Consider the following 24,999-nt stretch of genomic DNA (forward strand, 5'->3'; position numbering starts at 1 on the left):
ATGACCTTGCGCAACCCTGCACCCGTGGCCTTGCTGGGCTGGAGGGAGCCTGAGCCAGGGCTCCCTGCCCTCCAGCCCAAGGCAGGGTGAGGAACACAGGTCAGTCCTCACTGGAGAGGGTGCAGTGCAGGCTGAAGAGCAAGGACAGCAGCGCTCTGCTCCTGCTTCAGCACTCACTTGCTTTTAGAGAGAAGTGGATTCTCCTATTGCTTTATCTGATCCCGTGTACACTCGCAGCTGTAGCAGGTAGATGCCATGGCTTGTCCCCTTTCTCTGGCTGCTCAGTACACAATACTTCCCTGTGACTGAGGACAAAGTTTTCACTTTATTCATAGCACCGTTCATCTGAGGATCTCCAACCCTTCAGTTTCACACCACCCTGTGAAGTAGGACTGTGCCTTTTCCCTTTTACAGATGAGGGAAGGGGACATACAGCTTACATGACTGCCTACAAGCAATCGGGCATGGTAAGAACACCAAACACCTAGGAGCGCGCCCACCCACCATACCCCCCACCCCAGGGCCTGGGCTGCTGTCATCCAGCCCTGCCTTCCCCTGCTGCAGCACACCTCTGCACAACATGCCTGGGTGCTGGCAAGAGCCAGGAGGTGTCTGATGTGATCACACCCCCTCCTTTAGATGAGAGTTAGGTGTTTCACAGTTACTTGTCAGCAATAGGCAGTGATGTGCAGTACAGAAGGATCGCGAATAAGTACTCCCCGACACTGGCCAAGCCCCTCTCCCTGCCTGCAGTCTCCCAAAGCACTTTTGATGAAGCCAGGTCTAAGCCCTACTGCAGCCCCAGTTCTCTTCCCTCTTCCCCTCCCAGGAGAAAACCTCAGCATCACATTTGCATGGGTAGGCAGCAGAATGTCCCTACAAGACGGGCAAAGGTGCAGCTCTGCAGCGCCAGGTAAGGACTTCTCAAGACCAGAGGCACGGATCTCATGTCTCCCTGCTGCTTTTCAGCGAGAGGGGGAAAAAAAAAAAATGTTGCCGTATGGCATTAGCAGCACTGACAAGTACTGGCCCTGCGTGGTGTGATGCTAAGGGGATACACCCCCACCCCACGCACGCAGGGCCATGGTTACAAAGCTACGAAGGGAGAGGTTCTTCCTCACCCCTTTACTCTGGGCCATGATCAAGGAGTTGATTCAGAAGCCAGAGGGTGAGTGTGAAATTGCTTTCGCTACAAATTGAGTGTGGGTTACTTTGGGTTTAATGGTGGATTAAGGGCAACTTTCAAGCTAACACCCAACCTGGCAAGCCTACTTTGCCCAGGCCAGTTTCTATCTACTCTAAAGTGGGGTCACTGCAGGGGAGGGGTCCTGGGGTCCCCACTCAGAGGAGGCAGCAGGCCCGGAAGAGCAGCATCCCATCTGGTGAGGAGAGGTGGAGGGAGATGCTCTCGTTGGCAGAGATGAACAGCACGGAGCCACGACGCAGAGTCATTTCAGACGCTGCAGCTGTGGAGGTACCCACAGCCATTCCTTGGATCACCAGCAAGATGCTAGCAGAGTCCACAGCAGAAACAAGGTACAGCTTGATAGAGGAAGGAATCTGCAATAAAAACAGTCACTGTGGCTTGAAACTTCTCCTGCAGCTTTTCTTCTCTGAAGAGAGCTGGAAGGGGTTTGCCCCTGTTCTCACCCTGCAGGCTCCATTTGCTGTGCCCAGGCCACCCCATGCCTGTAGCAGCCCAAGCCCAGGCAGCTCAGGGGCCCTCAGATCAGAGGCTGGCTGAGGACACCAAGAAAACCCCAGCCTACAACCAACACCAAGATCTACTGAGCACAAAGAACACAGCCAGGATGTAGAAAAGCTGGTGTCCCTCATAGCCCCAGAGCAGACTGGTTCCACAGACAAAGGCCAAGCAGGAAATACAGCAGGAAGCAAACGTGCCCTGGCATGGGGACAGGCAGAAGGCAACCCAAGAGGACACCTCAGCAGACCAGCTGGTTGCGGGATGGACACTGGATCGTCACCTAGCCACGTGCTTTGGGATCTCTATGCGGCATCATAGGGCAGCTTGGATTTAGCTCCAAGCTAGCCGTTCCGGAGGAACCTGATAATCCTTTCCAGCTCTAACTGGCAAGGCGGGAAGGATGCAAGTTTCCAGCAAGCTTCCTTTTGACCATGTGATCTCTCCTGCACACATCACCTTGGAGCAATGCTACTAGCATCCCAAAAGTCAGGGTTAAGCTCCTTGCAGAGCTAGTTTGCCCAGCTTCCCTGGCCCCCTGGTGCTGCACAGGTAAGCAGAGTTTTATAAGTCATCCAGGTCTCTCTCATGCCGGTTCCACCCAGCCACTGCCAGTACAGTCTGCAAGCTGCACTGCTGGAAGAAAAATAGTGCTCTAATGCTGTTGGGCCTGGTTTCCCTCCTGCCCACCTCCCTGTTATGTTGCTGTCCAGGCCCCTTCGCCACTCACCTCTATCCTCATGAGTGTGAAGTCTGGCACAGGTGGGTCGTAGAGGTAGACACTGGGATCGAGCTGGCTCTGTGTAGCAGGGAAGATCTTGGAACTGCTGGGTGCTGGTGTGTAGTTGAGCATCTCGCACAAGGTGAGCACGTCGATGAACTTCGGGGTGAGCCCGGCTCGCACGGTGTTGTCCGAACACGCCATGCACTCGATGCAGTCTGCAGGGAAGAGGCCTCACTGTCAGCGTACCCAGGAGCCCTCCCCATCCACGAGTCCCCCTGATCTGAGGGCTCTGTTCTGGCACATCCCAGGAGGATGCAACCCTGCCCCGACTGTGCGAGAGACCACAGACACCGTGGCTCTCCCCCTGCAAACCCACAAGTGACAGTGTCGGCTGTTGGCCCCTTGCGTGGTCCTGGCTTAGAAATGCCCGTCCCAAACACAGAGGCCAGTGGCCAGCACGCACATCTCTACGCAGCTCTTCTCAGTGCAAGAGCAGGGTGGCCCCGGCCAGCCCCAGTGCTCACCTCCGTGCAGGTAGGCGTGCGGCTCGTTGGCTCCCAGGAACATAGCCTCCCCCGGCTCCAGCCTCACCAGGTTGAGGAAGTAAATGGTGAAGCAGCCGATGTCTCCTGGGTACTGGGAGTGCAGCCGCAGCAGCAGGTCCCCGTTGCTCCCCGATGTGTCCTTCCCTTCAGCAGCTGCAGCGAGGAGAGCCCAGGAGCAAAGCTCAGGTTAATGGCAACCCTGAAGTCACTTCTCCCTAGTGCTGGGTAGCAGTGTCCTGCAGGGAGCTGGGGTGAGGGGCTCCCTGTGTTCCCTCTGCCCAAAACATACCCTCAGGCAGGGCAGCCCTTGCTGCACCCCGTCCCTGCTGAGGAAGCAGAGAGGGCATGCGCAGGAAGAAGCGTTTGCAGGCTAGAATGAGCCCCTGTCCTTGGTGTACATCCCTCCATGTCCAGAACCAACAGCCAGGAGGAAACATGGGCTGTGACCCCCAAACCAGCACCCCAGGAGGCTGCTAATGCAAGGGCAGGCACATCTAGAGCAGTCACCATGCCATCCCCTTCCCATGCTGCCCCCCCCCCCCCCCCCCCGCCTTATGCATACCCTGACCATGCTCAGGCTCCCCAGGGCTTGGCACTCCTCCCCTCCGCTCTCCTGTCCATGGAGAAAACGGCCACAAGCACAATTCCTACTAACCACAGCGTTTACTTCCAATTTCCTAGGAGAAGGGAAAGCCTCCCCCAAAGCATTCCTCCAGTGGATCCTCCAACCACAGTCTCCCCCTCCCAACTCTCACCCCACGGGCAAGCAGTGGGGTAGGCTGCTGTGTCTGCGCTGGAGAGAGCTTTCACATCAGGCTCCCTTTAAACAATGCCCTGCAGCTTGGAGAAGACACGCCAGGTACTTGGCAGGGTCCTGGGGCAAGCTGTGTGCCTCTGCTCCAGTCGGTTCATCCCACCCCCATCTGACAAGCACTGTGGTGAGCATAAATAACCAGAGCCTGAGGGGTTAACTGTGCTGCCCCTGCCCAGGTCAGCTGCCCTGTCCGAGGGCAGCATTGTCCGCACGCTTTCCCAGTTATTATACAGCTATAAATACACACGTCTCTCTCCAGCCTTGGCTGGCAGCTTCCTCCAGTTTATTTTTACTGGATAAGCCTTGGAGCAGGAGAGACTGGAGCCCACCAGCATTGGCCCCAGGCTATAGCATTACCCACAGGCCAGAGATCGGTTCAGAGCTGAGCTCTCGGGACTGGGACCACTCCTGGAGCGCCATCACGTCAAGGAGACTGGCCTGCACAGACCAGGGCGGTGCAGCCGCTGTCTGCCTGGTGCTAAGGGAGAGTCACTCAGCTCAGCAGAAGGCAAGACGTTCCCCCCGTGTGGGCAGCTTCTGGCGATACCCTTGGACCCTCCTGGCCCAACAGCAGCTGCAGGCAGCAAACACCCGCTTCTGAGCGCTGTACCTCCATCCCCACCCCCACAGCCCCTTCCTGACGCCCAACTCGCTAGCCTGGACAGCTTCTGAGGATCAGCTGCCGGCAAAGGGAGCTGCATCTGGTATAGACCAACTGCTACAGGGAGAAGAGAGGCTCTGGTCCCTGCAGTCCCAGGCTGGCAGGCAGCCAAGGGAGGAGAGCAAGGACAGCCTAGTGCTCCAGGAGCGGTGTCCCCACATGGCCTCTGCCAAGCTGGGCACGGACCGGGGCGTTTCTTCCTCTGGGCTCAGGGAAGCTCATGCCTGGTGCCTCTCCCCCAACCCCAGCTCCCCGTGCCGCGCTCTGCACCGAGCAGAAAACCAACCTTCCTGGGAAATCCTCTTCACCAGCATGTTCAGCTGGTCCACGAAGAACTTCTTCTCGCTCTTCATCATGCGGGTGAAGCAGACGCGCAGGGCGGCCGACACGCCGCGGGGGTCGTCGCTCACGCTGCGCTCCAGCTGTTCCGCGGCCACGTCGCCGATCAGCGCCCGTAACTCAGGGACGGCTGCGAGGACAGCAAGCACCAGTGTGAACTGGGGTAGGGCTGCCCCTCTTCCTCTGGCTCCTGTCACCATAAAGCCAGCCTGCCCGGCCGCAGAGCCCCCTGCCCCATCACCCCTCCTAGGGGTCATGCCACCAAAAAGCATTTTGGGCCACACTGGAGGGACTGGGGTCCTTCCTGCCCTCCTGTGGAAGGGGGGCAGAGTAGCTTAGCGCACGTGCCACAGTGCCCCGCATCCCTCCCTGCCCCAGGCCATCCTTAGCCACGAGCTAAGGCCCCCCCCCCAGCACCGTGTCCCAGGGAATCACCGCGGCATTCCCCAAGCCACGGGATGCTCCAGTGCCCATCTCTGACCATTTGCTGCCAGGATGCCTCTCTGCCGCAGGCTCGGAGCCAGGGAAAGGGAGGAATGATGCCAACAAGGGCAACCCAGCCCTCCAGCACAGCCACCTTACAGGCACCCTCTCTCGGCTCTCGTGCCAGCTGGAGAGCGGCTCCCCCCTCAGTGTCTCCTGCTGCAGCCATCCCTTACTCTGGAGGAAGGACACGATCTCCTCAACGGGCCGGAAACCGCACAAGCCCTCAAAGGGGGTCAGCGCGATGGCCATTTCTGGCTTGTGGTTGGTGTCCGGGTAGTGCTCAGGGAACTGGGCGTGCAGCTTCGCCGCAAGCTCCTGCAAAGGAGGAGAGGAGCCAGGTGACTTCGCCTGCCATCACCCCACCTCTCCCTGCCGCCAGCAGGGTCGGCCAGACGCAGGCTCTGGGAGAGACATGCTTACCAAGGCGCCCCAAACCCAGCTGGGCTGGCATGGCATGCGTCGGGCTGGACAGCCGACCGCGCGGGGCTGAGGGCTGGCAGCCCAAAGTGAGCTGCGTCCAGAGCTCTTCCTACCTTGTTGGGGTGTGCCTGGATGGAGAGGGCCGTGTTGACCGAGAGCACCTTGAAGAGGAAAGGCAGCTGGCCATCGAAGGTGTCCTTGACCTTGGCCCCCAGGCAGCCAGGGTTATCAGCGATCCACTGGCCCAAGGTCTGCTGGGGGATGCGGTTATCCCGGATCACGGCGTCGCCCTTGGGGTGCGCGCCCATCCAGAGCTGGCAGGAGGCAGAGGAGACACCACCGTCAGCAACCGGCTCTCCGCCGCCAGGAAGGCAGCAGGGTCGCGGGTAGGGAACCGCCGGGAATGACCGGCTTTTCTCAGAGCAATTAGGCCCGAGACACAATCAATAGAGCCAAGGTAGCTACTGTTCCTGCCTCATCCTCAGGGGCTGAGTCACACCAACTCCTCAAAGTGCTTTCTCTCGCCTTTCGGCCACCCCAGGCACCTCCAGAAACCCGGGACTGGTACTGGACCCAGGCCGGACCACGCGAGGTAGGAGCGGCTCCTCTGCCGCGCTGGGTACCGCGGTGGGCACGCGGCGCCTCAAGGCCCTGCTCCCCTCACCGTGGATTCGCGCCCCCCCTTCCCATTCGGCCACCGTGCGGGACCCTTCCCCAAAGCAGGCGCCAGGGCCTGGAAGGACCCGGGGGACGGGAAGGAGCCGGGCGCTCACCTCAGCGTAGGGCCGGTCGGGCTCTATGCGGACCAGAGGATCGCTGCTCGCCAGCAGCTTGGCCACCTCGCTCTCCAGCCCCAGCTTGCCCCAGGCGTAGCTCTGCGCCACGCAGCTCAGGGGAAACACTGCGGGGAAGGAGGCCAGAAGTTAGGCGGGGGCCGCAACGACCCTGTCCCTGCCGGCAGGGGAGGGAGGAAGCCCCCGATCCGCCCCCCCGCCGCCGCCTGAAGGCCGAAGGGGCCGGGGACGCGGGCCCGCTGCGTGGCCGCGGTCCTGCCGCTGCTGCCCCGGGGCGGCGGCGGGGGGGGGGGGGGTCGCGGCTGGGAACCTGTAACCGCCGGAGAGGATGACTCGGGGATTTCACGGCGGGACGGCGGCAGGAGGCGCAGGCGCCCGCGGGCCAACGGCGCCGCTGCCTCCGCTGCCTCCCCCGCGGGTCCCCCCCGCCCCCCCTGCAGACCCCCCGCCGCCGCGGGCCCAGGCGTCCTGCCCGCCCCCCGCTCACCGCGCAGCTCCGCCATGGCCGCGCCCGGCCCCGCTCGGCAGCCGAAGATCCGCGGCGGCGCGGCGCGGCGCTGGGCGGGGACGCGGCCCTACGCGCGCCCTATAGCGGCCATAGGAGCGGCCCTATGGGGCTGCCCCGCCCCCTCTAGGGCGCCCCGCCCCCCCTTCCCGGGGCCGGTGGGGCCAAGGCGCCTGCGCGCGGCGGCCGTTGCGGTCACACTGGCGGCGGTTGTCACGTGACGGGCGCGGCGCAGGCGCCCTGGCTGCCCCGGAAGTGCCTGGCAGTAGCAGTGGCGGCGGCGGCGGCGGCCGGGAAGCAGGAAGCGGAGCTGCGGGGCGGCCGCGGCGCCGCTGAGGGACCGCGGCGATGTCGGGCTTCGACACCAACCCGTTCGCCGACCCGGTGGACGTGAACCCCTTCCAGGTGGGTGCGGGGGCGCCCAGCCTCTCCCTCCCTCCTTCCCTGCCTGCCGGCCGCCGGTGGGACGTGGCACTGAGTGAAGGGTCGCAGGCCAATGGCGTTACCGCTCCTGCCTGCCGCGACCAATCAGAGGGAGGGGGCGGGACTAGGGGGGGCGTGTGCGGGTCGCCCCCCCCCCCCGGGGCCTGCTCTGCCCTGGTGCCCCCCCCCCAATAAATTCCTGCTTTTCCCTGTTTTTTCCCCCTGCTTTCCCCTGTGCGGCCCCCCAGGGGGCTGGCGGCAGCCTGCTTTCCCTCCTGTGCCCCGTCTGCGGCTCCCTGTGGCTTTTCTGCCTGCTGCAGCGCCGTTCCTGAGGGCAGGCCTCTGCCCCGGGGCCGGGGCCCGCGCTCCGGCCAAACCCGGGGGTCGCCGGTCGCCTGTAATGCAGCCGCTGGGGGCCGGGGTCGCCGGGAGGTCCTGTTGTGCTGTGCACGGAGGGGCGTATTTCTTGCCCTGTGCGTAGGGGGGGGTCTTGTTTACCATCTGTGGGAGATGTTCTCTGCTTCCTTGTGGGTCCCGTGATGTCCGGCTGCCCCCGGTTTGCCAGCGAGTTGAAGGAACGTGTCCCGAATCGTGCAGGAAATCTGTGGGATAGCTGGGAGTCCAGCTTAGCTCGCAGTGCTAACTGTGAGATTGGTTTCTGTTTCGTGTTCTTGAAGCTCAGATTTCTTTGTGGAAGACAGCGCTTACCCTTTTGAGAAGAGATTGCAGGTTATCCTGTGGTTCAAGACCTAATCGTGTCCTACTTTTTTTTTACTTTTTTTTTTTTCTCCTTTAAGTGACTGTTTCTGTGTGTTGTGCTAGCCATTGCCTATTGACACCAACTTTGTTACCGCTCTGAAAACGTGGAGGGCAGAAAGAGGAAGATTTTTTTCTGTCACAGAGGTCGGCCCCTGTTCTGTGCATAATGACATGGCCCCAGAAAATCACTGAGGAGCAGCAGAGAGAATCATGTTATAATGTCTTTGTTAGTTATCCTTGCTTCGTTTTTACACTACAGCCTTCTGCCTGCTCTGGCCCATGTTCATCCCTCGCTGCGCTGCTGGAGCAGGCAGCGTGAACCGCGCTCGCCGTTGAAGCAGCGTGCTCTTGGTGGGTCCCATGATGACAGTCGCGCAGGGTGCCCTCGAAGGAGTTGCAGTGACAGTCTCATGCCCTGGCATCAGAAGATACTGAAATGGTTGCAGATGTCAAAATCTGAGCTGGAGATGTATAAACAATAATCTTGTGAAGAGTTTTTCTTGACTACCTAACTGCCGGTTTATTTTGCGTTCTGTTTTTAATATGCTGTAGTGCTTTCTCCTAAAACTGAGCCTGCGGGGCCAAATGCATCCTCTGGCTGTAGTTTTAAGATTCCAACTATAGCCAAAGCCTGGGTTTTCTTCTAAGGTTCATGAGGACTTTGCCTGCTTTTGCTGGGTTTCTCCTGTTTGGGATTGATGTCTGCACAGGCAGGTTTGAAACATGCATTCATTTATGTAGGGAGTTGGCTAGTAGCTCCAGGAGTGGCCTCTGGACTTGGCTCACATGATGGTGCTGTGAAAATGAACGTCTAGGCTTTGCCTTTCCTAAGTGTGTCACTGCAGATGTTGCTTTACCTTTGCTATTTGACTGGGCCATGATTTGCAGGAGGAGGTGGTTTCTTATCCTCTTATTCCATGACTGACCAGAAATGAAATCCATTTGTTAACCAGGCTTTGTGTTTTTAGAGATCAAAATGAAATGAGAAGGAAAAAATCTTATTTGCCTGAGTGAGATATTTTAAACGCTTTTGTGTTTCTTGAGAACAGAAAGGATTTGAATGGCTATGTTTCTGTAATAGTCCTTCTATCTGGGTCGTTTAATGGCTTACACGTACGATTGCTGTTCCTGTAGGGGTTTATTGCTTCAAGTATGGAGGAAGCAAATACTCTGCTTTATGCATATTAAAGCTGCCATAGTACCTGACCAAACAGGGCTGTGCTCACGCCTTACTCATTCTTTAAACAAAAGATTAGACACAATCTAGAAACAGGTAACTGATGTCAGATTTACTTTTTAATGACCCTTGTAAAATGGGTTAGAGTAGGAGCTGAAAGCGTATGCGTACAAGGCATTTATCCCAAACGAAGGAATGCCAAACAACTCCGGCTTCTAGCATTCCTTCTCTTGCCGCAGACAAGATAACTTCAGTCGTCTGCTTTTCCAGCAGGGTTTTTATTCAGCCCCCGTGAGGCTCCTCTGGGGGAAGAGGAGTGACTTTTACCTGACTGGTGTAATACGAGCCTTTCTGAATGTGATTGTATTTAATGTTGTGAGCAAGGTGTGCCTGCAGAAAAGGTGAGGTAGAGGGTTAAGAGTCTCAAACGGCTTGCTCGTGGGCACCAGAATCGATTCTGTAGGAAGACAACTGTGTTTTGTCCAACTTTGGCTTGTTGTCAAGTGACAACGGGAAAGAATAAGCAGTGCTGAGCAAAAAGTTACACTGGAGTAAGGAAAAGTGTGTTCACTTGGTGTAGTCTGAGATGCCAGCCCGCACGCTCCCCCAGCTCTCCTCCCACGTGCTTCCCTGCTAGAGATGTTAAAGAAAAAATGCAAGCAGCACCACAGATGCCACTGTGGTTGTCCAACAGCTCTTTGCATTCGCAGCTGTTCTTCTGTGTCTTTTTTATATTTTCCTTTCTGGAGTCTGAGATTCTTGTAAGGCTTTGTGTTTACGGTTGTCCTTTTTTAAAAAATTGCCCCATGTCACTGATGTGAAGAATCACCAGCTTCTGCTGCCTAAAGTCTAGAAGCTCTATCTCTTTGGTTTTAGAAGTTGCCTCTTGGGATGTAGAATAGCATTCCCCTAATCTGATAAGTCTGATGAAATGGGCCAGTTCCCTGTCGATGTTTGAATCCACATGTTGGCTTTGTGCTCAAAAGACTGAGGTGAACGGCTGGTCTGCCCAGCAGGCGCTTCTGATATCCGGTTCCAAATATTCTTGTTCTTGCTGAAAGACTGCAAGTGTGTTTGCCTTTTCAGCTTTGCCATGCCAATAGATATCTCTTGGGCCTGAGGACCTGGGCTCTTTCCTTGTCACAGACCCTAGTATAGCTTCATTGCAAATCCTGATGTAATGAGGGATGTTTGCCTTTTAAGTAGACTTTGTTCAGTGGTCAATAGGCTTTTGGTCTCATTAAAAACATCTTTGGCTTTTTTTTTCCCCCCTGTGGTCTATTCCAGCTGGCTAACAATAGATGCCTTCATTTACTCTGTAACCTGCTATAAATGGCAGGTACCTCCACAGTCTTTGAGAATTTGGATGTGAGTGTCAGACAGGCCTGGAATTTTCCATCTTCTTTAGAAATATCGGTAATAAAGTTTTAAGCTTTCTTTCAATCGTATCTTGGTGAACGGCAGCGCCCTGAGGCCTGGTGCGGACACCCAAGCTTGTGGCTGACTGCACTTCAGTGGTGCTACAGGACAGCCTTATTTGTGGGATTACTGTGTTATTTGAACAACCGTGTTAAACTTCAGGTGCTTCTTGTTTGAGCTCTTATGCCTTGATCTTCAGTCCTGAAACTGTTTTGTTACCTGTGGGAACAGAAAGGAGTTGAAGAATATCCTTTCTTGCACAAGCCTGTTGCATCAAAGCCTTTCAGCAGGTCCATCAACTGGTGCAGTGCTACAGCAAACTGTGCATTTGAATTAAATGTTGCGTTTGAAAGCAGATCAAAGCTTTAATTTATGTATTAAGTTTGGTCCAAGCGTGAGCTTAGTCTGCAAAATGACATCACTCTCACCAATTGTAGAAGCGACGTTAAAAAAGGCGACAAGTGTGACTCTGCTCATTGGCATTTTTACAGATCAATCTAATAATTGACTTCTTGTGAACAAATGGCATTAAGTTTGTGGTTAGACATACTTATTAAATCAGGTAGCATAGCTGGAGAAGTGAAAGCTTTCAGGTACTTGAGCCTGAAATAAAGCAGGAAACAAGTTGAGAGCAATTGCTGCAGGTTTGACTAGGTGTCCTAGCAAGCTAGAGCTTCTGAAAGGAAAGGCATCTGGGGCCTTTGGAGGAGGGAGGGGAGCGTGGTTGCTCCCTTAGAGGAAGGGACGGCCGCTTGGGGTGCTGTCTGTGGAACGTGCGAAACGGGGTTTCATTCGCTCGAACCTCCCTGCGCCCGTGCTTCGCAGCATATAAAACCAGGTGTGCTCTTGCTTCGGGAGAGTCAGCTGTCTGTTACTTTTGCAGCTTGCAAAAAATAATTTGAAGGTGTGAAGCTTGTGGTAACTCCTCATTTATGTGCAAAGCTCCCCTGTGTTTCTTGTGCTTACTTATCCTTTATGCTGTCTAGTCCAGGCTCCCAGAAGCTGATGCCTCTGTATTGCCCTCGGTTTAACAGCTGCTGTTTTCCTTCCTGCCCTTTCTAGGGTACGTAGATCTGTGTCCAAGCACGCTTCAGTTTCGTTGCAAATTCTTTGTACATCTTTATTTTAGATACAGTTGCGTAATAGCCTGTAAATTAAGTTGAGCTGCCTTCCCTTGGCAGCACTGGCTAACTTAGCGATTTTTTAAAAAGCTATGAACTGAGAGGCCATCTCCCTCTAAAATTGAACTGTTCTGCAGCTGCTCTATAAAATGAGGAAATTGTTCTTCTTACCATAGCTGTTACCCCAGGGCAGTGTTGTTCCCTGCCCTGCTGCAGGCCACGGGCATCCTGCCCTTTAGATCTGCAGTGTTGTGCTGGCGAGTCTCGTGATAATTCAGGGGCTTGCTTTTTGTGCAGAGATGGTGATGGAAAGAAAAACGTGTTTTGCGCGGGTATTCTAGTGTTTCTCCTTGTTCATGAGCACTCTCCTTCCTTCCTGACCATTCAAGCTCTCTGAATGGTTATGCAGTCTTTGCTTTCTCTTCCCACACCTTTACCTTTAAGAGTGGTTTTCCTCGGAAAGTTGTCTCCTGTTGGACTTTAGTCAGTCCGTGACCTTGTCTGGCCTGGATTACAGAGTATCATGCTAGCACGTGGTAGGTATCACGCTACCACACAAGTTAGTTAACTAATAGATGATAGCTACTGTAAGTTTGTGTTGACAGCACCTGCTGTCTTCAGCATCTACTAAGCTGGTTAAGCTAAAGCTTAAAAAGAAATTAAAAGAAATAAAACACGTGCGTTGAGTTCTTGAAGTCCTTATTTCCAGGATGGTGGTTCTCTTGGTATCCTCTGCTTTTTACAGCCCTGTCTGGCCAGGGAGTTGTGCTTCCTTGACCAGCTTCAGCAACCTCCAGTCGTTTGAGAGTCCTCACCCCTGGGTGATTCATCAACTAGTGCAACCTGTTGCATAGGGAGTGCCTGATATCAAGGAGATGCAGAACAGTTAATGAGTAACTTCACACAAGTGTCTTGTTCAGTGGAAGGCTGCACTAAAAAGCCAGGGGGTCGCTCCAGTGTGTTTCAGAGGAGCCAGCTGACTTTCTGGGAGCACGCAGACTCGGTCAGCCTTTGCATACCTGAATTCCTCACCCTCTCTGCCCCCATCTGAGCCTCGCAATTGCTTCTCACCCCATTAACCACAGAAGTAAAATGAGCACAAGACATTAGTTGCTGGGGGAGGGAGGGATAAAAGTCACTTTTTTCCTCTCTCTCTTTCTTTTCTTTTCTTTTCTTTTCTTTTCTTTTCTTTTCTTTTCTTTTCTTTTCTTTTCTTTTCTTTTCTTTTCTTTTCTTTTCTTTTCTTTTCTTTTCTTTTCTTTTCTTTTCTTTTCTTTTCTTTTCTTTTCTTTTCTTTTCTTTTCTTTTCTTTTCTTTTCTTTTCTTTTCTTTTCTTTTCTTTTCTTTTCTTTTCTTTTCTTTTCTTTTCTTTTCTTTTCTTTTCTTTTCTTTTCTTTTCTTTTCTTTTCTTTTCTTTTCTTTTCTTTTCTTTTCTTTTCTTTTCTTTTCTTTTCTTTTCTTTTCTTTTCTTTTCTTTTCTTTTCTTTTCTTTTCTTTTCTTTTCTTTTCTTTTCTTTTCTTTTCTTTTCTTTTCTTTTCTTTTCTTTTCTTTTCTTTTCTTTTCTTTTCTTTTCTTTTCTTTTCTTTTCTTTTCTTTTCTTTTCTTTTCTTTTCTTTTCTTTTCTTTTCTTTTCTTTTCTTTTCTTTTCTTTTCTTTTCTTTTCTTTTCTTTTCTTTTCTTTTCTTTTCTTTTCTTTTCTTTTCTTTTCTTTTCTTTTCTTTTCTTTTCTTTTCTTTTCTTTTCTTTTCTTTTCTTTTCTTTTCTTTTCTTTTCTACCCACATGCAGACTATCGGGTTGCCAGGTTGCTCTTGGGGTAGGACTTCTGAGTTAAAACAGTGCCTTGTTTCCCTAATAACTGGGAGTAGGAAGATTCCAGAGGGCAAAGTTGGGCTATTAAAGAGGGACCTTTTTATAGAAGGAAATGTGTGTGCAAGATAACATAATTATGTGTACAAATTACAAAAATGTGTGTACAAGATAACATCACAGGTGAGAAAAGAAAGACACTTCTGGTAGAGGTGCAGAGAGCTCTGTGTGGGGTGTGTGTGTGTATATATATGTGTATATACATACATACATATATATATATATATATATGTAAAAGCAAACTATTTGATGCTGTGAGTATAGGAGAGCACAGCTGATATGTCAGCAGGCCAGCTAGCTAAAACCTCCAAAAGTGATTGACCTGACACCTCTATCTTAGTTTTCATGGTTGTGTTACCTTTCTAGAGTGCTCATTGGCATCCTAGCTTGTTAGTCCAAATGCCATTGATGGCAGCTGACGCCTGTCAGCGAAGACTGCTTGTACTTGGAAACTCGTTTTGTGGGGCTCTCCTGTACTTGGCAGAGCCTCACTTGTTCTGTGATGCCAGTGAGGTTTGGGAGGTAGAACCTATTCTAAACGTCCCTCAGGTGGTAAAAGCCACCACGTTATGTGGTCAAAGTGAGTTGTAAAGCCCTGAAGAAGTGGTAAACTGACTGGGCAAGTATCTGGAGTGCCTATTTGAATGAATGCATGCCCCAGGGGATAGCTTCTCCATAGCTAGGCCCTATTTGTACAGAAGGAGAATAATTGAGGCTCTTCCCCTGCTGGGAGAGCTGAAAGATGCAAAAGATGTTCAGGGGCTGGTGTCCTTAATCCACCTCTCTGCTCAGTCAGCCAGGCTACCTCCAGAGATTCTGGGTCCTCTTGAATTTACAGCATGTACAAATGAACTGATGTCTTCCCCACCTAGTCTAGAGGTATTGCCAAATAAGGTCATCTGCCTGTGATAGGGATGTGTTTTACCCCAGTTCTCCTATTCCCAGGGAAAATCAGATGAGCTTTTATGCCCGCTCTCTTCCTCGCACAGTGGAGGAAAGAAGCAGAGCAGATAGTGTGTAAGCTTAGTGATAACTCACATCTGATGCTAACCTGTCTTTGATCTCTCTCCTTTCAGGATCCCTCAGTAACACAGCTGACAAATGCTAGCCAAGGTGGCTTGGATGAATTCAATCCCTTTTCTGAGAGCTCCCAGCTGGTACGTGTGGTACATGTTTGCAGTAGTTATCTCAGTGGTGGTTTTAGCAGTCCAGAAGGTCCCTTGGTAGGTGCAGTTTAAAAAAAAAAGAGGCACTCGCAGCTGATTTCCCCGTGGACAGTTGCTCATTGTGTGCATGGCAAGCTGCAAGCAAGAGACTCCTACACTGGAGCACTAATAAACTCCCGGCTGGAGTTTTCCAGTCATATGGAACGGTTTCTCTCAAACTCTCACTGATTGTACTGGCTCACAGTAAAGCCGTATGAAGTGTGAAGGAGAAGATCCTTTGTGGCAGGACACATCAATATTGATTTGGTCTCTGGGTTGGGAGCCGAACTGCTGCTCTGATATTACTGATGGATTGCTACAATAACTCTATTCCTTTTTCCTGGCTGATGTAATGCACGAGGCGGGAAAAGGAGAGCAGGAAACAGGGATACAACAATAGTTACAGTATAAACAATTGATCAAACCCCTTGTTGCTACTTCTTTGCTAATACCGGTAATCCTCAGGTGCCCTTTCCCCAAGGCGTTAAGGAACTCGCACGTTTCTGAAAACATAGAACTGCCTCCTGCTAGTTGGTCCCTGTGCTTCCAGCTTTAGCAGTACTAAAATCTGAACTGTTCTTTGCTGATAGAAACAATATGTAATGCTTTTCCCTTGTCGTTCTTGGTTTGTTTGCATCCAGACAAACGCAGCACGGACGACGCCTGCGACACAGCCCTCTGCCCCCTCACAACCTGCTGTTCTGCAGACGTCTGTGGAGCCCACTCCGCAGGTATGGCAAACCCCTTTGCTGCCTTCCCAAAGAGCTGGGCTGGAGATCATGGATGAGCTCTCGTGTGCTTTCCATAAAGGCATGTGGGAATAAAAGGGAGCAAGGGATTCTCTGGGGTTGGATGTGGGAAGTGGCAGGTGATCTCCTTGGCTTTCATTTTTATCTACCTTATGAAGTAGATCTCTGTGGGGAATACATAGATGTAATTCAATTTGCGTCTTTTGCCTGTTCCTCTGGTGGCAGAACTAACTTAGCCTTGTATCCTACTTGTCCTGGCTTCCCTCTACTAACGCTGCCTAAAATGTAACCTGTTAATGCTTTTAGCATAGCTCCAGTGGCTGGTCAGACATGCTCGGTTCCAGGAGTGTAAATGCAGTCTAGTTATATGTTGCAGCTGCTGCTTAGACAGGCCAGCAAGTACCTGAGTCCCAGGATCGCCTCATCCAAAGACTGCTCAGAGAAACAGAGGCTGCTAGGAGAAAGCTTCAGTTCTCAGAATAGCAAGCAGGTAAAAGAGATCCAAGGGAAAGATATGTAGTGTAAAGAGAAGAGGAATAGCTGCCTTTTCTTTCCTTTGAACCTCCTCTCCTCACTGGGAAAAGAATTGCCTTGGTAAACTCAGGAGTCCTATTCGCTGCCCTGTGTTGTAAGGGGTCACTTGCCCTGTTTCCCTGAGGCCGCAGCCGACATGTGTCTGTTCTAGACTCTAGTTTCTGTCACCCGCTACTGTTCAGAGGCTGCAGGATTCAGCCAGTGTGTGAACAAACAGGGCAATTCTAGCGTGCCCTCTGTGATCTTACATGCCTTGCAACTCAGACAGGTGACTCTGAGGGGTGAAGATTTCAAATGAGAAATGAAACTTTTCACACCTGGCCCTCTGAATAGAGGAAACTCTTGACTCTGTGTTTCCCCACTCCACGTTGTAATCTTAAAACACTTGAGAGCTAAATCAGCAGCTCCAAATTCCTCCATCTAGTGTGGATCCCCAGCAGTATGAGCTGTTCTCCTTGCTAAGGAAAACAAGGTCCTGTCCTTGCCTCCTTTGGCCTCTGTGCTGGGGGAGAATAATGCTACTAGATATTTGTCAGCTGCACCGAGAGATGATGCACCGAGAGATGAAGGGATCTCCTTGGAAGCCACACAGTCTATGGGGGATGGAAGAAGGTAAAGGTGAATCCAAAACCTGAAGGACAAATGCTTTGTCAGAAATGAGGAAAGCTGAAGTTTGGACCAGTGAAAGGGAACAAAGGGATCCAGGATGTTAAGGCTAATCTAGAGGCACCTGCAAGACTTTGACAGGAGCCTACAGGTGTGATATCCTCTTCCAGGAATTAAGTGCCTTGAAGAGGAAGATGTGGGTGAGGTACTGGAAGGCACTTACAACAGTGAGGCTAACTAGGAGGTAGGAGACCCTGCAAGGGAGTATATGCTTCTGCTGAAAGGGAAGGGCATGGAGAATGGGCAGCAGACTAGATAACGTCTTGAGGACTCTTTGAGTCCTATCTTCCTGTGGGATAAGAAAGGAATGCCTGGAATTCTGCACTGATCTTAATTAAGTCTTGCAGCAGTTGAGGCAGAAAGCCTCAAGACAGATCAGCCACAAGCATTCAGCTTTCTAATTGTCTTCAGTCTTTGCTGTTGAATTGCCTCTGCCCACATTCCTGTTTGGCATCTAGTATGTTTACTGGTGGCTATCGCCACTGGCTTCATTAGGGAAGGACTTATCTCTTTCTCCCCCTGCTTTAGGCTGTGGCTGCAGCAGCACAGGCTGGGCTCCTTCAGCAGCAGGCAGAGTTAGAGAGGAAGGCAGCTGAGCTGGAGAAGAAGGAAAGGGAATTGCAAAGTAACGCAGCTGACTTTAATCGTAAGTAGTATTTCATGCCCTGTCTGCAATGTGTGATGCCCAGGGAAGCTTGGGTCGCTTAATTTGTCAGGACAACGGCTGGTAGGAGCGGATTTGATGAAGGCTCAGCCTGTTCAAATGAATGCTGTGTGTGTGTGTGTTTTGTCCCTGCATGCATCAGCTTTTTACAAGCCATATGTCTTTCCTCTAGCCCATCACACTTGTGGCAACCCTCTTGAGACTGTACCTGTGATCCTGTAACTTATTATGCGGCTACCTGTTGCTGGCGTGGGCAGGAAACAAGTTCAGAGTTGAGGTGCTGAAGAGCAGCTCTGCTGGGTCTCTGCGACCTTGAGCATGCTCTCAGTGTCTGTGCGTTTTGCCAGGTTAGGGAGTTCAATCACGAATTTTGTATCCGTGCCTGATCTGTTGTGTGATGTTGCCATATTAAGGTTTTTCACTGGGATGTGGGGTACTCTTGCGCACTTGCCTGTAGAGGGCTCTCTATGCCATCAGTACCTGATGCTTTTTGCCAGACTAGAAGCCTCTTATTTTTTATCATGGAAAATTGCAAGTGGCTAAAGGTTCTCTGTTCTGTGCCTGCCTTAGGCTGAGCTTGCTTTCGGAACATCCGAGCAAAACCAGGTATCTTCTGGGGCATGGATGGGAATCCCTGTACTGACCCTCTAGCAAAATTGAATTGATCGCGGTCTGGCTTCAGAGTATGAGGGCAATAGAGCTTTTACCAAACAGTCTCAAGGCTCTCTTAGCCAGGGCAAAACAGTGTGTTTTTCCTCTACCCTTAGTTTCAAATGATTGAATGACTGAAGCTGAAATTTTCTGTAAATCTCCACCTGAGGCAAAGTTGGGGAGGAGGGAAAGGGCACCTTCTTACAGATCTGGCAATTAACGACTTCATTGAATTCTGGCATTTCTGAGCCTGAGCATGTGCCTTTGCCATATTGATTATAATTTCTTGTAACTTAGCCTCTGCATGAGTTGTTCTGTTCTCCTCCTCTGAGTGTCTGCTCAGAGCGCAGTGAGGCAGTTGATCACCACGTGCAGCTTTTCCTCAGTTTTTTTCCTTCTTTGAGAGAAGAGGACAAAGAGACCCTACTAAAGCTGCTCTTTTTAGACGTGTATTGCTGCAGAGCTTGAAATGCGCTCTGGACTTGGTGATGTTTGTGATGGTCGTTTGGCCGTTGCAGGGAAATGCTGCCTCTCACAGAGGAAAACCCTCATAAACTAAGCTGACCTGTCTCACTGGTTCTAGCAGAGTTAAAACATCCCTCTGTGCTACCAACTCAAATCTAGTTACTTGCCAAGATCTTGGCCTCTTCCAAGGTTTTAATGTCAGTGTATGTGAACTGATACTTGTAAATTTTGGCACGCTAATGAATCTTTCAGCGGGAGAAGAGCAAATGAAGAGTTGCTCCTTTCTTCTTTTTGCAGCGAGACAAAACAATTGGCCACCTCTTCCCAGGAAGTGTCCAATCAAGCCCTGTTTCTATCAGGATTTCTCTGCAGACATCCCAGCTGACTACCAGCGAATATGCAAGATGCTATATTACTTGTGGATGTGTAAGTAGCAACTTATGACTGCAGCAGAAGTTTTTTCTAAGAAGTTTCTGTATCACATATTGAATTTTTCCCTAAGGTAAATTCTCTAGGTGTTGTCTGCATCTGCAGGAGTAAAATGATGCTTCTCTTACTTTTTTTTTTTTTTTTTGAATGAAGACAACTGTACAGGACTCTAGTTTAAGTTTTTACTCTGGGAGTAGCTCATTCATGACAGAACTTTGATTGTCTTTTAAGAGAGACTTTACAATCTGAGACTCTGAAAGACAGCACACAGCAGAGCTTGGAGGTGCAAAATAGTCTCAACCCCCTGTCAATTTTGATGTGTTGCAAAGATTTAAGACTGGGGTGTAAGTAGCAGGATCCACTTCTCTTTCAAGTGAGGGAAGGAAATTAGATGTCCCAGAGGGTCCCTAGTATCTGTAGAGCTCCGTGTGTTTGGTGAGAAATTAGGGATGCTTGGGACATTTCTGTGAATTTTCCAATAATTTGCTAATATGTTTCTACTTTCTTCCATCCTGAACAGTGCACTCAGTTACCCTGCTCCTAAACCTACTTGCTTGCTTGGCCTGGTTCACAGTCCAGACAGAGAGAGGAGTAGACTTTGGTCTCTCAATCCTGTGGTTTATTTTATTCACCCCTTGTGCCTTCCTTTGTTGGTACCGGCCAATTTACAAGGCTTTCAGGCAAGTACTATTTTTTTCTGTAAGGGGGAATATAGCTTTTCTTTTATCTGTTCCTACTGTATATTGCTTGAAGGTGTTTTTTGGTGTGTGTGTGGTTTGTGTTTGTTTTTTTTTTTTTAAGCTCAAAACCACTTGTTCCTAAACATTTAAAAGTATCTGATGGAACTTGGTTGTGGTGGTCCTTTTTCATCTTAGTATAGTAGCCTAGCCAGTCATAGGGTTCTACTTTTTATTCGTTTTAAGAAAACTATTTGGTACGTTAATATGCTGAGCATGCTATATGCATTAAGGAAGTTATGTTCACCCCCCTCTTGCACTGGAAAAGTGATGGGGTTGCATTATGCAGTGGACATGTTGCAAGTTGTGTTGCTGCGTGATTTCCTCCTGAAGTCGCCTCCCCTTAGCAGCTTTCCCCTGGCAGAACTGGTTCACTGAAATTGTTCCCCCTTAGAGAAGGGAATCTGTACAGGGATCATGTCCCTGGGTTTCACTTCTGCTGCCTTCTCTCCTGCAGGTCTGACAGCTCCTTCAGCTTCTTCATCTTCTTTTTCATCTTCTTCTGCCAAATAGCAATCTACATCATCCAGGCAGTTGGCATTCCTGGCTGGGGAGACAGGTAAGCTTGGCTTAACAGGACAGTATGTCACGGCCCTGCACTGATGCTTTATCTCAACAGGGCTATGATTGTCAGAAGCTTTGGGGTCCTTTGCTCCTCTGTTTCTGAAAGGTATCTGTTCTTTCTTCCATGTTTTCTCTCTCACGTGGTACATAGCTTTGGCAGATTTCAGCTGAGGTGCCTCTCTTCTCCGCTCTTCCTGTCCTAGTTCAAGCAAAGGCATGTACCTTCTCTACTACCATTGCTTGCCAGAACAGAAAGGAGTATGTGGGCTCTCCCTCTCCTCCTCTGTTGCCTGTCCCCTCCCTTAATATTTTCTCAGTAGTTCTTTTTCTAAGTGTTTCTTATCCCTTTTTTTGATGCTGAGTCTTCAGTGTTGACTGTCTGCCTTGTCTTAAAATGGAGCCTTCTCTGATGGAGGTTGTGCGTGCAGCGTGGAGGTGAGGAATCTGTGACCCAGAGACTGGATACAGCGTAACTCCGTGCTGCTGCCAGCAGCCTGATCGTGTCCCCACGCTCTTCCTGATTTTCTTTAATGTGTTGCCAGTGGGTTGTGTTTTGAAAAGTCTCTTTAGCAAGGGCTGTGCAAAGAGGGGTTTCCCCTCACCCTTGCTTGTGTAGAACGGTAAGTGCAGGCTTCTGGAGGTGGGTCCAACAGGCCTCCTGGCAGCAGTTCCCCAACACAATGGAAGCTCTAGGTTTCTTTTCACCTTGCTGCGTTGGCTGTGGATCAAATTCCCAAGTTACTGGAGTGCTAGTGAGGAGCAGTGGAAAAAGTTAACAGCTAGTGGTTTGTTCCTGAGGGGAACCTGCAGGTGATGAGTGCAATGAAACTGCTGTCTATTTTTGCCCACTGCCTGCAGAAGGGCTCATGGACAAAGCTGTCCTCATGCTTGCGCCCTCCCTTCCCAGCTGGCTGGTGCTGCCTTAGTCAGGGGGGACTGGGAGGGGACACTCCATTTTTAGCCTGGCTTTGGAGAGCGTGCGTTGAGCTTTCTCCTGCGCCTTCTCAAGCCAGACAGCGTATGTATTTTTGGCTGTAGTGCATAGTGTGCATTGCCGCTTCCTTTTAATGAGCAAGAAGTTGCGCAGCAAATGAAGTGAGCCAAACTGTCCTGTTTGATCCCGTCTCTCCTGGCAGAACGTAGCTTGCTCAATTTAGCAATTGGAGAGAGTCTGTTCTCCAGAATTGCAAGAGGGTGTTTTGAGTGAGGCATCTTGGCATTCTCGCCCCCAGCCAAGTGCCGATGACTCCCAGAATCCTCCCTTCCTTTGCACTTCAACAGCTGCCAATTCCGAAGGAGCTTTTTCTGTAGCTCTTAACTTTATTCCTTCCTTCCTCTTCCTCTGCCTCCCAACACTTACATCCTTGGCCGTGCAGAACTGTCATGATCACACATAGAACTAGGCTTTAGCTCTACCAGCCTCTCTTCCAATTCTCAAATGTACCAGCCTGTCTTTACAATACTTAGCTAAATTTTGGGAAGGTGTTTTGTCTGTTTAGGTGACTTAATTTGTGATGGCGCCAATCCTACGGATTGTTGCCAAGGTGGGATGATCTGGGGGCCGAGCTGTAACGCTGGTGGAGTGAGCACGATGCTTTGGTATAGGGATGGATTGCTTCTAAAAACGACGGTGGAAATCCTGTCCCAGAAACAAGTGCCTGACTGAGCTCTGGGTCCCTGTTTCCACAGCCGTTATGTTTGATTTTTCGCACTTCCCTGTAACCCTGACCTAAAGGTTCTTGCACGACTGTCAGTGGTGCTTCTCCCTCTACTTCATCTTCCTCGTGCGAATGCTTTCTGTGTGCCTTGAACTTGCTTTTGAAGTGTACTCTTAGTTAAGAGATGGAAGCGGGCGTAGAACCCTATGGCTCTTCTGAAAGTTACTCCAGTATTTGGCATGCTGGAAGGGGCTTCCTAATGCATGAATGTGAAGACAGGGAGGCTTCTTTCTCATGGCCTGACTGTCCAGTGAAGCATGCCCCTCTGTGGTCACGTTGAATGACCCCAGTGAATCTAATGCTTGTCCTGAGTCCTGTCTCTCCGTGTGCACAGTCCTCTGAGCCGTGCCATGCTCACGTCGCTCTCCCTCTGTTACAGTGGATGGATTGCAGCTCTGTCCCAGCTGCATGGAAACCTGGCTGTGGCTGTTATCATGATGGTGGTGGCAGGATTCTTCACGCTGTGCGCAGTTCTCTCGCTCTTCCTCCTGAAGCAGGTGAGTTGCTCAGAGGCAAGACAAGAGCAAGGTCTCAGTTGAGTCACAAATCCTCAGGTTGGGCTGTTCTTAGGGTAGGGGTATAGCATCCTCTCATCTGCTCTTCTGGCCAGGGACTAGGGACCTTGTTTTTGAAGGTACAGGGTGGTAGGCTACGTAATTACTGTCAGGCCAAAAGCTTTTAATGAAAATATTTTCACTTGTGCTTCTTGCATCGATGCCAAGTCTTCTGCACGCTAAGGGAAGTCACAGGTGAGAAAATAGCCTCTGCGGGGAGAGTAAGAGGAACATACAGCTATCCTTCAGTAAGGCTTGCCATTAACCATGCATATAAAGGGCCTCGAATGCACATTAGAATAAAGAAGGGGATAGTAAGGGGGGTTGGGTTGGCTGCCGTCACTTAAATTAACAGTCAGAAGACGGTCAGCAAGGTCCCAGGTGTCACTCTCGTCAAACACAGATTCAACATGAAGTTTCTTGCACCTCCTTTTGGAGCTTATGGCTCTGTCCAGACTCGCTGAGTGCGCTGGCTGAGCAGAGAAGGCAGTTCCTTTGCTCTGGTATTCCAGGTTCTAAAATCACTGCTGCTGCAACGTTGTGTGGCTGTTCAAAGCATGATGGGATATGAATCAGGGCCTTCCCTCTGGTTCCCAAATGGAAGCCACCCTTCTTTCTGGCCAGCCACACGAGGCTTGCGTTTCTGCATTCAACGGCAGAAATCTAGATAGCATTGAGGGAGGCAAGGACAGACTGAACTGATCCTGTTTCTATTGCTTCTTCCTCCTTCTCTTCTAAAGTGCAGTGAAGAAGATACCTGTAACTACAGGGACCAGGTACCTTCAGATTCTGCCCCTGCAAAATGCAGGGACAGAGCGTCTGTGTGTCACAGTAGGGGATAGGAGGTTTTGATCTGGCATCTCCTATTGAGCTGGGATTTCCGCATTTTACAATGAATGAGGGTCTCCTAAAATTTGCAGCATCATGTGCTGGGTGAGGTGGAGCCAACAGCTGGTCCAGCACATCCTTTCTAGCTGCCAAGGAGGCCGGCTAGTGGTGGGGCCGAGGAGAGAGCAAATTGGCGAGAGGTACGTGCAGTGGCAAGGTCGCTGGGCTTCCGTTAGCACCTGGGGGCTGATTCTCTGCTTTTCTGTTTGCCAGGTGCATTCTCTGTATCGGCGCACAGGAGCCAGTTTCCAAAGGGCCCAGGAAGAGTTTTCCCAAGGCATCCTCACCAACAGGGGCTTCCAGAACGCAGCAGCTGGGGCGGCCTCCTCTGCTGCACAGAGCGCTTTCCGGGGAAACTAGCCCTTCGTGTGGGGGTCTCCACCTTGCTTCCTCTTGCATCGTGACCCCAACCTTCCTTTTCTAAAGATGCACTTTCTGTGGGTACCACATTAGCTCTGTGATGCCGACTCCAGATGAGAAGAGGTCTTTTTTTTTTTTTTTTTTTAAAAAAAAAGCTTCAGCTGGCCTACATTTATGATGGTTAGTTTTTCCTTTCTTGTTTTAGGGTATGGGGAGATAGAGGAGATACTCTCTAAAGCAAATATATTTCTCCTTATCCAGGACACGTTGAGTGTTTGTCTCACTTCCTCTCCTTGCCCTGTTTGCAGCAGAAAGGTGAAAGGAAGCGGATTTTTGATTTTACTTAGTTTTCTCTTCTAATGACCTTTGCTAAGAAGAATTTGATTATCTGCTGTTTTGGGGGTTTTGTAACTTGCATGTAGTTTACATTGTTAATTTTAAGAGCAGGAACTGCAGTTTCAGTTTATTGCACTTACGTGATGCTGCATTTTTGACCTCTTAACTGCCCGGCTTCTTGAGAGTCTGGGTAACATGGCACAAAGGAGAACATGGGAGCAAGCGGGGTTAGAGAGGAGGGGGAACTTCTTTCTCATTGTTCCCGTGTTGTCGATCTCCTGTCTGCTTCCACAAGGACCCCACAGATGATGGTCTTCTGGAGTCCTGTGGCCTTCCCCGGCGCTCGTTGCCCCCAGGCGTGCAGAGAGAGTGGATCTGTGGGAGTTCAGTGTTCACCACAGCCTTACACCTGGGGAGGGAGGGAGGGAGGGAAATGGGATTTCCTTTCCTGACCAGCTCTGCTGTTTTGGAGCAGCAGTGCTGAAGAAGCCAGCAGCTTTGGGGGAAACCTGCAGGACCACATGTGCCCATCTCACTTAAAAAGCAGAGGAGTCCTTAGGGGGAGAAAGAAGTCATGGGAAGCAAGCAGAGCCAGCCAAGCTAGTTTGGACAGAAGGTGCTATAGACCTTATCCAGTCTGCTCAGATCTTTTCCCCCAGCTCAGAACACTATTTGATGCGTGTAACATTCGTCTCTGCTTCCCTCTCCAATGAGAGCTTGTG

General features: G+C 50.9%; 2 protein-coding genes across 3 annotated transcripts; one reads left to right on the forward strand and one right to left on the reverse strand.

The window, feature by feature from the left end:
• Window positions 1-306: 306 nt before the first annotated feature.
• On the reverse strand, window positions 307-7,218 carry MPI (mannose phosphate isomerase). 2 transcript variants are annotated; one of them, XM_068958989.1, is made up of 8 exons: window positions 6,973-7,218; window positions 6,465-6,592; window positions 5,805-6,005; window positions 5,445-5,586; window positions 4,733-4,915; window positions 2,951-3,124; window positions 2,433-2,641; window positions 307-1,560 (listed from the first exon to the last, which is right to left on the reverse strand). In XM_068958989.1, the coding sequence occupies exons 1-8, from the start codon at window positions 6,986-6,988 to the stop codon at window positions 1,342-1,344; spliced, it is 1,272 nt and encodes a 423-aa protein (XP_068815090.1). In that variant the 5' UTR covers window positions 6,989-7,218; the 3' UTR covers window positions 307-1,341. The 2 variants fall into 2 exon arrangements, with proteins under 2 accessions (XP_068815090.1, XP_068815091.1); XM_068958990.1 differs by lacking the exon at window positions 6,973-7,218 and adding an exon at window positions 6,789-6,906 and having other exon boundaries at window positions 6,465-6,691.
• On the forward strand, window positions 7,124-24,204 carry SCAMP2 (secretory carrier membrane protein 2). The gene is made up of 9 exons (XM_068958992.1): window positions 7,124-7,395; window positions 14,834-14,914; window positions 15,604-15,693; window positions 17,440-17,557; window positions 18,989-19,117; window positions 19,641-19,800; window positions 20,315-20,416; window positions 22,519-22,636; window positions 23,795-24,204. Exons 1-9 carry the CDS (start codon window positions 7,339-7,341, stop codon window positions 23,939-23,941), a joined length of 1,002 nt encoding a protein of 333 aa, XP_068815093.1. The 5' UTR covers window positions 7,124-7,338; the 3' UTR covers window positions 23,942-24,204.
• The last annotated feature ends 795 nt before the right edge of the window (window positions 24,205-24,999 follow it).

The sequence above is a fragment of the Struthio camelus genome, chromosome 12 (assembly GCF_040807025.1).
Source record: "Struthio camelus isolate bStrCam1 chromosome 12, bStrCam1.hap1, whole genome shotgun sequence".
Taxonomy (NCBI): Eukaryota; Metazoa; Chordata; class Aves; order Struthioniformes; family Struthionidae; genus Struthio; species Struthio camelus.